Source organism: Muntiacus reevesi, chromosome 1 (genome assembly GCF_963930625.1).
Source record: "Muntiacus reevesi chromosome 1, mMunRee1.1, whole genome shotgun sequence".
In the NCBI taxonomy this organism is placed as follows: Eukaryota; Metazoa; Chordata; class Mammalia; order Artiodactyla; family Cervidae; genus Muntiacus; species Muntiacus reevesi.
Genome location: NC_089249.1, coordinates 15,584,586 through 15,598,786, shown reverse-complemented (window position 1 = coordinate 15,598,786; position 14,201 = coordinate 15,584,586). Strand labels below are relative to the sequence as shown.

The following is a 14,201-nucleotide window of genomic DNA, read 5'->3' as shown; positions in this document are numbered from 1 at the left end:
AAGTTACTCACGGGGTTTTCCAGCAATTTAATGACTATTACCTATATCTAGCAACCACCTCGGAATGCTTCAGTGGATTGACATTATCACATCAGAGCAGGTATTTTCTAAAGAACTAATTACATTCTGAACAAGCCAGTTCAACCAGAGATTTTCACTGGAAGCAATAAGCTAACTAATAGAATACTACCAATTTCTACATGTATTTAAGGTAAAATGAGCCTGAAGCACAAAGAGATAATTTCATGTTGGAATGTGCCATTATCTGGATGCCTTCCAAAATTAGTTTTAATTAGAGAAAAATATAGCAATAGAAAAAAAAAAGACTCAAATAGCAGTTATCAGGGAAAATGAATAAGTATAGGCTTCATAAGGCTAAAAATTGCACATATTCACATTAATAAATATATCTTCTTTGGTTATCATGTCAATCTTAAAATACATTTATATGAAATAAATCTTAAGCCTTAAATTGACTTTACTTCAAATGCATTAGAAGTACTGAAATACATTAAATATATTATTTTATAGAAGCATTAATTGTACACATTAAATATTCTCAAGGATAATTTAAAGATTAAGGTTAGGAATCAAATTTTTAACTCATGGTAACCTGAATTAACAGAAAATAGTATTTAAAGAAAAAACAAAGTAGAAAATAAAATTTCAAAAAATGACTGACTCAATATTTCTGATTCAAAAGGGAAGAAAATTACACCTGCTAAATAGTGTTTCTTCATTTTCCTTTTGATAATCTGATGAAAGCTATGACTGTTCTCTTGAGAAAAATGCACACAGGACCACAAACACAAATTTTTAATTCAATTTCAGGGGAGGATTCCCAGATCCCAGATTAAAATCCTTCACGGTAGAAAAACTCATCTGTTTGAATTTAAATATGTGACTTCAGAGGAGCTCTTCACAAATTAAAGTTTAGTCACTATTACAATGAAGATCTATCACTTCAAAAACTTTTGATAGAGTGGAAAAAAGCTAAAACCTAGGAAGAAACAATGTGTTACAAAGCAGAGAAACAGCAAACACGTTTCTCACAAGTTAACTCCTCCTCATATTGCTTATTCAGTTAACGCCTAAAGCTTTGGATGAGAATGAACCTAGTAAACTGACTTATGACCAAAAAGAGCAAGGAAGATAAATAAACATTCGGCATAGAACTAAGCAGCTGCTGGCAAATAAGTAGATGGGGATGAAGTCAAGACATTCAGCAAGATAATTTGTTCCAATATTCTTTTTTTAAAAAAGGGAGAGAGGAGAAACAGACAAAGGGTCTAAAACTGCTCCTCTGAGAAAATTTATTTGTTGAAAATATTCTACATATGGCAACACTCACAATTTTTAAGATTTTTTTATGTGGACCACCTTTAAGGTCTTATTGAATTTGTTACGATATTGCTTCTGTTCTATTTCTAGTTTTTTGGCCACTAGACACGTGGGATCTTAGGTCCCTGACCAGGAATTGAACCCACACCCCTGCACTGGAAGGGGAAGTCTCAACAACTGAACCCATCTTTCTCTAGTTGCCTACAGACTGGCCTTCACCCACAACAAGGCCCATTACTTATTTTCCTAACAAGCAGTCTGCTCCCAGAGTTAACAAGGTGTCATTTGGGGGCAATACAACTACTCAAAACAGCTATTCTGACCTAAAAGTAGAGCGCCAGAAAGCAAGGCAAAGTCACTCTAACAGAAGTGTGTTCAAGTCCTCTTTGGAGGCTTCTTTTCAAATATCCAGGAATCTACTTCCAGACAAGTTTGGGCCCCACGAGTGTGACGGGCCCAGAGAGGCACAGGGGCCGGACCCCCTCCAGTCTGGATGGAGCCGTCATGGTGGGGGCTGCTCACACAGACCTGCTGCACATTTCTCAAGTCAGACAGGGTGGCAAGTCACCTGCAGATACACTCTTCTTTTGTTGGGACCAAATCCCATCCATAAAACTAATTTTATGTCTGGCATACAAGACGTGAACCAGACTTTATCAGATAGACCTATACATGTTACGCTTTAAGAAAGGGAGCAAAAAACCTATCTGATGACCCCTGATCAACAGCCAGAGGCCCTGAATACACAGCAGCTGCTGAGGCCTGAATTCACTGTTCACATGAGAACAGCTGACAGCCCTCTGAGGACTATGAACCTACAATGCAACGAAACATTTTACACTGCTTCAGACAAAAGTTGTCATGAGTAAACCTACTTGCAATATGTCAGCTTTATTACAGAAAAAAATGGGGGAAAGTATCCATTGAAAGAATGGTTATTAAGGGTTAAACTAAAAGATTTTTTCCTTTATAGAAGAGTGTATCTATTTCCTTATTGCCTCAGTAAATTGTAACAGGAACTATAATTTGGCAATAAAGTCATATAGCAGCAAAATTTCTACCGATTTCAACTGTAGACTATTTCAAAGAAGAAAATTTGTGATTTGTAGCATCCTCAAATAAATATATATATATATTTATTTTTTTTCTCCCCACCTAGATTCTCCAAATACTTTAAATTTCCCACTGAACAGATGTACAAGTAAGTTACAAAACTCCGCCCGAGGGATCAGAGACTTACGGTTGAAATGGCATTCACCATGCCATTGGTGATCTGGTCCTGGCGCATGTGTTTCACAACGTCAAACTGGGCTGCTCTTTGCTTAGGAATCACCTGATCTGCAATCTTCTTCATTTCAGAATTAAATTTTTTGAACAAATCTTCAAAAAGAAGAGATAAAAGCTAAAGAAAAAAAAAGTATGTGGTGAACTTTCAAAATGCAATCACTAGCTTATTTAAAGACCTAAAGTTTAGGTCTTCATTAAACTTTGTTTAAAAAAACTGATGGAAAAACTGCTTAATACTGGGAAAAACACATTTTAAAAATTCAACATGATATACACATTCTTATATATGTGCTTATCACTATGCTTGATGTTGAAAATATGAGCGAAGACGATGACACAATCCCTGCATTCAAAGACATTTAACCAGCCACTCCCAGACTAAGTTTCCACTGACCCAATTTTTAACTTTACAAATAAAGGCTATTAAAACCCACAAAAGATCAGCGGAGAAGACTTAATGTTAAAAATTCTGACAGCACCAAGGATGGGTGCCATTTGAACCTTCTTGCATCACTGGTAAAAATGTGAACTGGTACAATCACTAACAATCAGTTTGTAGTTTTCTGCCCATCCCCGTAGGACCCAAAGTTCCTCTCATAAGTACATCCTCTATAGCCATGGTTCTCCAACTTTAACTTGCATGTAATCACACTGAGGGATTATTAAAACACAAATTGCTGGCCATACCCCTGTGGTATCTGATTCCGTAAGTCTACGGTAGAGCCCAAGAATTTTCATTTCTAACAAGTTCCTAGGAGCGCCACGGTTGCTGGTGGGGGAAGGGTACCCTTGAGAATCACCACCCTACAGAAATGTCTGTATGTGCAGATACATATATAAGATGTTCAAAGCAGCACTGTTTGCATCAGTTAAAAACTGGACACCATATAAATACTATTCAGTCAGACAAACTGCAGTATACTCAAATAACAGAATACTGCAGAGCACTGAAAACAGACCAAAAAATAACTGCCCACAAAATCACGGCTAAATCTTAAGAATACAATATTGAGTGAAAGAAGCCAGACCCAAAAGAATATATATGATGTGACTCTATATAGGGTTCATAACCCAGCACAATAATCAGCTATATTGTTTAGGAAGGATAACTAGTAGGCAAAATGAAAAGGCAAGATACAAACACCATAAAAATCAGGTTGGAGACTACACCTTGGAGGGGAAGGAGAAAGCTTCAGAGATTTTGCAAGTTCTGCTTCCACCTGGAATGTAGAAAGCCACAAGACAACATCCTTCCCACCCTGATAATCTTTTCTTAAAAAGATGAATCATCCACAAAATCATAAAATTTCTTGATTCTAACAAAGAGGTAAGTTGTAAGGCAACCAGGGGAACTAAACTGCAAAGGTGTCAAGCCTCTCCAAGGAGAGACGGGACACACGACAGAGCGGAGGTGTGCCATAAAAAAGAAATCAGCTAAAATTTTAAGGGCTGCTAAAATGCCAAGTGTGAGCGTTCACAAAAGCTGAGAATTCTTCAGAGATCCAGACATGAGAGGATCCACACTTAGAAGCTCATTCCAGGAGTGCTCAGGAAAGACTGGAAAGACGAAGGAGACCTGAGAATGACCCCTTTGTTGCAACAGGCAGCAAAACTCTACCTACTTCCCTGGACTTCCTCTTACACGAGAAGAAGCCCTTAAGGCACTGGAGAAAAGGCAGGAAACCCTTCTGCCGAGGATCCCAGGCAAAGGTAACGCACACTGAGAGAGGGGTAGAAGCAAAACCAAAAAGGTCCAGTTTTTTCAAAGACAGACACACACAGAATACATATTGATCAAAAGGAATTTAAGAGACATCAACTGAATGCAATATGTGAAACATGTTTGGATTCTATCTGAATAATCCTACTTTAAACAACAATATAAAGAAATCAGGGAAATCTGAATACATAATATTCAAATTTGATGAGTGATGATATTGATGCTTAATGACATTAAGCAATTACTCTAAAAATTTTATGTGTGAAAATGATGTTATGATTTTTAAAAATTGTATCTTTTAGAGACACATTTTAAAGTATTTAAGGACTCTGATTTGATTATTTGAAATGTTGAAATGATTTGATGGTTTGGATTTATTTAAACAACTGAATTTGTGGAATGGGGGGAGTAGGAAAAGAGTTGAAGAGGACATAGATAAAACCAGATTAACTTCTATTGATGATAGCCAAAGTTGTGTGATTAAAACATGGAAGCTAATGTTTATATAGGTTTGAGGTTTTTCTTATTAATATTTATATTACAAATATCTACCAAAATAAACCCCTAACATACTAAGGAGTAAGCCTAACAAAAGAGGTGCAAGGCTTTCATGGAGAAAATTACAAATCTTTATTGAAAGACATCAAAGAAAACCTAAATAAATGAAGGAAACATTCATGGATGAGAAGACTATTTTAAGATTACTAGTTTTCCCCCAAATTGATCTATAATTCCAATGCAACTCTAATAAAAATCCCCACGTTTCTAATGAAAATGGAGGCTAACTCTAAAATTAATGCAGAAAAGCTAAGACTCTAGAGCAGATAGTCCTGAAAATGAAGGCAAGTGAACCGATTAATGTATAGATAAACTTACCAATAAACAGAACAAAAAGTCCAGAAATAAACAACACATATATTAAAATTTGTTATATGGTAAAAACATTTTAGCATTTAGCATTTTAGATCTGTAAGGAAATGTAAGACTACAAATAAATGATGCTAGGAAAATCAGTTATTCATTTCAAAAACAAATGAGACTCCTTTCCTTATTTCACTCTACACACAAAAATCCATTCCAGATGGACTAAAGAACAAATAACAAAGGCATAAGTTTAAAGTATAAGAAGTACAACTGAAAAGAAGAAAGGACTGACAAAACTGAATACAATTAAAATTACAAATTTCTATAATTAAAAGATCCCATAATAGTAAAAAAAAAAAATTCAGACTGGAAGAAGATACCAGCAACACATGTAACTCATAAAAAATTAGATCCAAAGTACACCCAAAAAATCTTAAAATTAATAAGGAAAATACAAACAACCCAAAAGATATTTAAGAAAAAAGCAGAAATGATCAATAAGTATATGAAACATAAAGAGACTCAACTTCATTAGCAATGAAGGAAATGCAAATTAAGCCCACAAGGAGATAGCACCTTGCACCCCCTAGACAAGACAAAAATTTTTCAATTTTCACACTAAGTCACGGGATAGAAACCATCAGTTCTTACATACAATGCAATGTACAAAAATACTTGGGAAACTAGTTTGACACTCTCCAGTCAAACTGAAGATTTAATTTGATTCCATGACTGGACAATCCTATTTGCAGAAACTCTTTCATATGGGCACGAGAAGATATGAATAAGAAGTTTAATTTTTTTTAAAAAAGAGAAGTCATACAATGGCCTTGATAAGTAGCATGGATAAAGGGATATTTATCATATGTATCATACCTTTACACATTGAATGTGAAGGTGAAATACAGTGACATGAAACAATACAGATGAATCTTTAAAACAATGTTAAGTGAAGAAAAAAGTTGCAAGAGAATGTATATGATATGAATCTATTCTTATAAAACTCAAACATACAAAAATAATACTGAGCTCTTAGACTGGAAGAATCAATACTGTTAAAACAACCATACTACCCAAGGCAAACTATAGATTCAATGCAATCCCTAAAATTACCAATGGCAATTTTCAGAGACCTAGAACCAGTTATTTCAGAACTTGTTTGGAAACAAGACCCCAAATAGCCAAAACAATCCTAAGGGAACTTCCCTGGTGGTCCAGGGGTTAAGAGTTCACCTGAGAATGCAGGGAGCATGGGTTCAATCCCTGGTCCAGAAGATCCCACATGCCGAGGAGCAACTAAGCCCGCACATCTAGACTCCGTGCTCCACAAGAGAAACCACCACAACAAGAAGCCCACGCACTGCAACCAGAGAGCAGCCCTACTCACCACCACTATAGAAAGACTGTGTGCAGCAACAGAGACCCAGTGCAGCCAAAACTAAAAAATAAAAAATTTAAAGAAATCTTTATTTTAAAAATATGGTGCTTCCCTTGTAGCCCAGTCAGTAAAGAATCTGCCTGCAATAGAAGAGACCCAGGTTCAATTCCTGGGTCGGGAAGATCCCGATGAGAAGGAAATGGCAACCTACTCCAGTATTCTTGCCTGGAGAATCCCATGTACAGAGGAACCTGGCAGGCTACAGTCCATGGGGTCACAACAGTCAGACACAACTTAGCGACTAAATCACCACATTTAAAAAGAGAAACTATTGAACTGTTTTAATAAAAAACGGTGTTGAGAAAGAAGAACAGGGCTTCTTCAGGGAATCAGATACCCTGAATTCAGACTATACTACAAAGCTACAATAATCAAAACAGTATGGCACTAGCATAAAAAACAGAGATCATTGGAATAGGACAGAAAGCCCAGAAATAAACCCACACTTATGGTCATTTAATTTATGACAAAGGAAGCAAAAATAAAGAATAGGTGAACTTCCCTGGCAGGCCAGTGGTTATGATTCCAGATTTCCAGTGCAAGGGGTGTGAGTCTGATCCCTGGTGGGGGAACTAAGATCCCATATATCATGCAGTGCAGCCAAACATATTTAAGAACACCCAATGGAGGAAAAAAAAGTCTTTTCAATAAGTTGTGCTGGGAAAACAGGACAGCTACATGTAAAAGAATGAAAACATTCTACATATAAGTGATATCATATGATAGTTGTTTTTCTCTGCCTGACTTTCTTCACTCAGTTTGACACACATGGAATCTAAAATAATGGTACAAATGAACCTATTTACAAACTAGAAATATAGTCACAGATGCAGAAAACAAACTTATGGTCACCAAAAAGGAAAGGCTGGGGAGAGGATAAATTGGGAGTTAGGGTTAACAGACACATGCTCAATATATAAAGCAGATAAGCAACAAGGGCCTGCTGTGTGGCACAGGGAATCATATTTGGCATCTTGTAATAACCTAAAATGGAAAATAATCTGAAAAGGAATACAAATATAGTATACACATACACACACACACACAACTGAATCACTTTGCTGTACATCTTAAACACAACACTAAATAAACTATATTTCAATAAAAAAAGCAAAACTTATACTGTAATAAAGTATTTTAAAACTTTTAAATAAATGATACAATAAAAAAGAAAACAATAAGTACACAAACTCAGGATAGTAGGAGAAAGAGAAGGACAGAGTAAGGAAAAAATATGTAAGTAAATGAAATGGCAATTAGTGGTCAATTAATAAGAATTACTTAAGTTGGTAGTGGATTTGAGTTGCTGATTTAATTTGTCACCTTCATAACTTATATGTGACATTTTCACTTTTACTCTTTATGTTAAAAATTAGAAAATAAATGACATTAAGCCATGTTAACCATGGAAAACAAATCAATGGGATGGGGAACAGAAAGTCATAAAAATAGACTAGAACGGTTCTGTTTCAGAATTGATGGGAGTAGCTCCTATCACACTCATTTGCTGATAAAAATTATAAACTCTGGACAAAATATTAAAACTATTTGACAGCACTGGAGAGTTAAATGCAGACAGAAACTGCTGAAAACATGATACTTATCAAAAGTGCATTTCCATTTTGAAGGCTTTTCAACTAAGGGTAGAACACATTAGCAAAAAGGGTCCAGGTGACATTAGAAGCTAAAACTCTGAGAAAGACCCACAGTCTTACTGGATTGAAGGATCAGAGGGATAAGATACTAGCCACCACAGTAGCTGGAAAGTGAGGGGAAAGTCACAGAAAGGAGATAACCACAAACAAAATTTATATCCTCAAATCCACTACCCACTTAATCTTGGGAGAAAATCCCAAGATTATGTAGATAAACTGCCCAAATGTCTGCTTACTATGTCTCCTACTGCCCCAATTCAGGCAAGGGCTGTGACTGCTTTTTTTCAATAAAGTTAGAGAAGATGTGACTTCTAAGATGAACTCATTAAGGTCACGCAGATTCTCCAGTGCATGGGAAACTCATTTGAGTCCTGAGCCACTCTGATGTCACAGTGCTGGCATGGTCAAGACAGAGCTGAGCCCAGCCTTCCAGGCATCCCACCACCTCCAGCAGAACCAACTGAGCTCCATGTGATACAGAAGAGTTACACAGCTTGATATTGCCTGAATTCCTGACCCACAAAATCGTGAGATATAACAAAATGGTGGCTGTCTTAAGCCACTTAAGACAATGGTGGCTGGCTTAAGTTTTGCAATAGATATGCAGCAACAGACAAAACCAGAACACCACTTACAGACAGTTCACAAAAAATAATAGGCATACTTCTTCAATAATCAAATATAAAATTACAACTACTTAAATTCCCCTGAAAAATCAACTACGTTTGTTTTTTATTCCTTTATAGGGGAAGAAAACAGTTTGATATATATGTAATCTAAGCTACCTAGCACAATAGTAATGTAGTATTGGAGGACATTATATATACACTCCTTATATAATTCAGGAATTCTGAATTTCAGGAATTCTGAAGTTCACGGAAATCTTGTAAGCTAAAGATTTTCCAAATTCCACACTATATTCTTGAATGTTTACAACCCACAGGTAGTTTTTTGATTCATAATTTAGAAGACAGAAAGCCAATGAGTCTTCTCTTCCAGCCACTGTTGAAGAAAGCATTTCCTATGTAGAACGTGATTTTACACTCTTTTCCCTTAAGACAGACACATCCTTCTACTTTTCTACAAAATCAACTTTGCAGATGGGAAAGCCAGGGTCCTTGATTTGCCTTGTCTGAAGTGTTCTAAAAAGAAAACTTTCTCCTCTGAGAGCTTAATCTTTTCTTCCACTCAGACCCAGCAGTTTCTTCATGAAAAAGAATATGGGAATGGAAGCAGGTGCAGGGGAAGAGAGGGATGGACAAGCCCATTTCAGCAGCTTCCTGTGGAAACTGGCAAAGGGAACTTGAATAAGTATCCTGAACAGAAGCAAATGCCCTTAACCTTTAACCACAAAAGCTCCGCTCTGTTTTAATTAGTCCCTTACACTTAAGACTTTTGTGTCTCAGATTGCAACAAAGTTTTTTTGGGGACCCCAGATGAATTTGTTGTAGCCCCTGATTCAAGTACAAGGAAATGCTCCAGCACTAAACAAGTAAAGAGTAAGAGCACACTCAACAAAACTACGGCCTCACTAATACATTTCTCCACCCTTCAAATTTCTTCATAAGAGAAATAACGTTCTCCAGTTCACAGGGCAGTGAGAAGCTATAAGGCCTATTCCCACAAGAAGCCACATTATTTAGGTCAAGAGTAAAATGATGAAAAGGGATGGAATGTTGGTGATATTATAATATTCAATACCTCCCACTGTTGGCATGAGGCCTTTCAGCCTGCTTAAGACAGGAGCACTAAAGAGCAAATTATATTTAAGAAAAAATGCTGACAGCTCATCAATTGATTTTCAATGAAAATGCTAAAAAAAAAAAAAAATTAATAAAGAAGTTAAGCTGCTGAAATACAGTTTCACCAATTAGCTTAATGTCAGAGAATTCTAATTAGGCGTCTTGAGATTGCTATTTAGTGTTTAAGTCTTCAGAGTGCCAAATTCTCCTTTTCACACAAACTGGTTGCAAAATTAAAGACATTAGGCAGCCTTAATTACATTATCAGAACAGCTGGGATTAGGCAATCTCTGAAGTCAAGACGGCATTCTTTTGTCACTGGGTGGAAATCCCTGGCTTTCCAGGGTGCCGGATTTTGGTGCCGTTCCATATCTCACCCATACAAAGCAAGCTGCATTAGAAACAAAAAAATCTGCAGACAAAGAATAGAGTAATGCTCGGCAAATAATGAACACATTACCGAAAGAGAAAAGGTAGGTGCAAAGATTAAGCCTGAAACCGGTAGGTTTTGCTAACACCTCTATTGGCGGCCAGCCGGCCAGCCCTCTGGTGGCAGTGAGACTGAGGGAAGGTTCTGTGAACCCGCCTGGCCAGTGGATACAGCTGTTATCTAACGCTGAAGCACATTCATACCTCCTCATCCCATGGGGTGTGAAATTAGCAGCTATTGTTCTTACAAATTTTTGCCAACACAATCCCTTTTATGTTCTTACACTGTTTATAAAGCAATGTTTTCTTGCACATGGGAACCCTCTTTTTAATTCTAATTTTTTAAGCAACAGGATAGTCTTTCCTCTCCCCTCTCAACTCCATCCCTTAGTCCTCCAAACAACCAACACTTTTTTTAAAGGACTATTTGAACGTTAAGATTTCTTTTCCAATTATAAAGATCTGGGGATTGTTGGTGGTAGGGTTACACACAATCAATCCCCTGAACTGTGGTCAATCTGAAGGTGGCCAAGAGCCCACCAGTTAGCCTCAGCCATTGACCAAACAACTTCCCAAGTATTCCAGGCATTAATTTTTTCTCAGAAAAAACTGATACGATTATAATTCCAGTTTTTTACATTTTAGATGTGGTAATTAATATCTGCTGTTATGATTGCAGCCACCATCACTCATCTGGAATACTGCCACAGTCTCCTAACTGGACTTTCTTGGCAGGTTCATCTCCAAATAAGACCTTTTAAACTGAAATTGATGGTGTCACTTCTCTGATTATAACTCTTGTGATTCTCTACTGCAGGAGCAATTAAATCCAAACCCCTTCCCATGGCATATGATGCTAGTTCTCCAACGTCCTCTCTCACCACCCCCACACCTCACACTCCAGAAATACTGGTCCTCTTCCAGTTACTCCAATAAGGGCACTGCCTGAAGACGTATGTTGCTCGTGCGGGTCTCCTGACAGAATGCAGTTCCAGAGGTTGTATGAGACTGGATTCTCCTCTCAAGTCTCAGCTGGAATGTCTGAGGGCTCAGCTTAAAATATATATCACTTTTTCAAAGAGATATTTAATCAAGCGACTTATTTAATCAAGAGATTGCCTCTAAGAAGATTGAGTTGTTGGAATGAGACCAAGATTCTAAAACAGCTGTTAAGGTTCAAGGATGTAAATGAAAACACGGTTGTGATGAATAAACAAGTAAGAAATCTCAGTAGAGAAACAGAAGCTAAAAGTATCAGAATGAAATTTCTAGAACTGAAAACACAACATTTAAACTAAAAAATTAACTGGATCAGTGTAATAAGCATGTTAGAGACAGCATAAGAAAAATTAGGGAACTTGAAAATAGATCAGTAGAAATTATCCAACCTGAAGAAGAGAGCTAACCTGGGGAAAAAGAAAATTAACAGAGCCTCAATATCAAAGGGTCAAACAAGATAATCTGAGTTAGAAGGACAAGAGAGAATAATATAAAAAAGATATTTAAAGAAATAGGTTCTAAAAATGTCTCAAATTTAGTTACACATAAATTTACAGACTGAAGAATTTAGTGAACTCTAAGTAGGACATTAACAGAGACCACCACATCAAGGCACTTCTTTTAAGCCACAAGATAGAAAAGTGACCTTTGTCTATCTTATTTTTCCTCTATCCCCAGTTTCTATAAGTATGCCTGGCACATGGTAGAAGTTTAATAGACATCTGTCAACTGAATAAATGATACTACTTAATATCATACATCACTTTCTATATTAAACACAATGAGAGAATATAAACACCTCAAGAAAGATATAATATAGGTAACACTACTAACATATTTAAAGAACTAAGAGTTTTCATAGTTCAAGAAATTCTTAAGTCAAAGAGGTAGTAAGTCACATATGAATGTTTATATTCCAAATATACAAACCTATATTCCATTCAACTGTTTCTTCCTCCTATCTAAAATGAATAGTAAATTAATTTTTATTGAGGAAAATAAGATTTGACATAAAACAGTTAAGTCACCTGTCCTGCCAACTCCAACCTCTTGTTACCATAATAATCTCTGTCATCAACTTTATTATCTCCTTGGGCCAGAATCACTCTTCTCACCATCACTGCAGTATAGATACATTTGGCTCGGAAATTGAATTCTTTAACCTGTAATTTCAGAAATTAGAGAAAAAATTTTAAGACTCTACACGTTAAAATTTAAGGTGCCTCAAGGAAATAACCAATGCTATAATATTTAAATAAGAAAAAAATGAATTGTTACAATTCTCCTTATTCAAAAAATTCAACCAGTCTATAAACTCTCTAAAAGCTGAGATGATGACTTTCCACCTTGGTACTCAATACTAGCGGCAGTTTTTCTTCAAAGATGACCACCATCAACTCCTTCCCTCCCCATATGTTTCACGCCATTCCTTCATGAAGATTGGAGTTAATCACCATCTTTGGGTTGGCCTGTAAACTAGCAGTTTCCACTTCTTTCCTTTTAAGAGTCCTGAAGCACCAAATGAGAAGTCTAGGATACTCTGTTGGGGAGAAATGGGCCACTTGGAAAGGAAGTGAGGAGTCAGAGATGTGACTGATGACACATCTTTGATGTTCAGCCCAGTCAAGCCTTTGGATGATTCCACCCTCAGCGGCTATCTGTCTGCAACTACATGAGACTCATGTCAAGAAGCTCCTTCCTAGGACTTCCCTGGTGGTCCAGTGGTTAAGAATCCTCCTTCTAATGCAGGGGACACAGGTTTGATCTCTGGCTGGGGAACCAGCATCCCACATGACGTGATGCAATTAAGCCTGAGCTGCAACGACGAGGCCCATGTGCTCTAGAGCCATGTGCCACAACTAAGACCTGATGCAGCTAAATAAATAAATATTAAAACAAAACAAAAAAAAGAACCTCCCTCCCTATCACTGAGCCCCTTCAGACCTGAGAATCCTGAGAGAGAGCAATAAACAGTTATCTCAAGCTACTAAGTTTTGGAAATACTTGCTGTGCAGCAATAAGTAACAAGAATGGTACTAAAACAGTCAGGACTCAACAAATATCTATGGAATAAATGAACAGATTGATAACTAAATTGCTACAAATGTTCTATTTAATTTTCTCTTGTACAACTGAAATCTACATAAATGAATCTGGCCCATCAGTAAGTTAAATCAAAACTGGCTAAACCATTGCATTGGTTTATTTGGAGAGACAAAAATCTTAGATAAGTAGGTAAATTCTTTCTCTACATCCCAAACAATGAATACTGAGAGTAGTCTAAGTTTCTGTCAATTCTAAGGAATATTTCATAGGGTTGTTTATAAAGAATTTGTATTATAAAATTTGTTTTACTTTCCTAATTCTCTGAATCAGATCAAGGGCACACACAAATGGCAGCAAAAGGGCAAAATCATAGACCCACATTATTTGGCTAACAAGGTGTTTCAAAATAAGAAAACTGTATCTTCATGTGTTTAGGTGGTCACTGTTCACTTCTACTGTTCCCTCAACTTTTCATTATTTATAATCAGCCCCTGAAGGTAGAGTGTGCAATTCTTAAATGAGACCATTTGTGAATAATACACATGCTAAAAGTCAACATAAACCAGACTATTTGGTTAACAAGATAAGTCTGACTAACAATTTTATAACTCAGATAGAGTACATATGTATTAAATGAGGATAGGGGACAAATGACTCTTGCCAATAAGGCTGAACTCTGT

General features: G+C 36.6%; 1 protein-coding gene across 2 annotated transcripts in view; it reads right to left on the bottom strand.

Annotated features, from left to right (window-relative positions):
- POLR3B (RNA polymerase III subunit B) overlaps positions 1-14,201 on the bottom strand; it is a 108,233-nt gene that overhangs the window by 61,819 nt on the left and 32,213 nt on the right. For both annotated transcript variants that reach the window (XR_010663585.1, XM_065938420.1), the window contains exons 12-13: positions 12,504-12,638; positions 2,582-2,743 (exon numbers count right to left, since the gene is read on the bottom strand). Coding sequence is in view for 1 of the 2 variants with exons in the window: in XM_065938420.1 (XP_065794492.1) it covers positions 2,582-2,743; positions 12,504-12,638 (297 nt within the window). In the remaining variant the exon portion in view is untranslated. The remainder of the gene's footprint in view (positions 1-2,581; positions 2,744-12,503; positions 12,639-14,201) is intronic.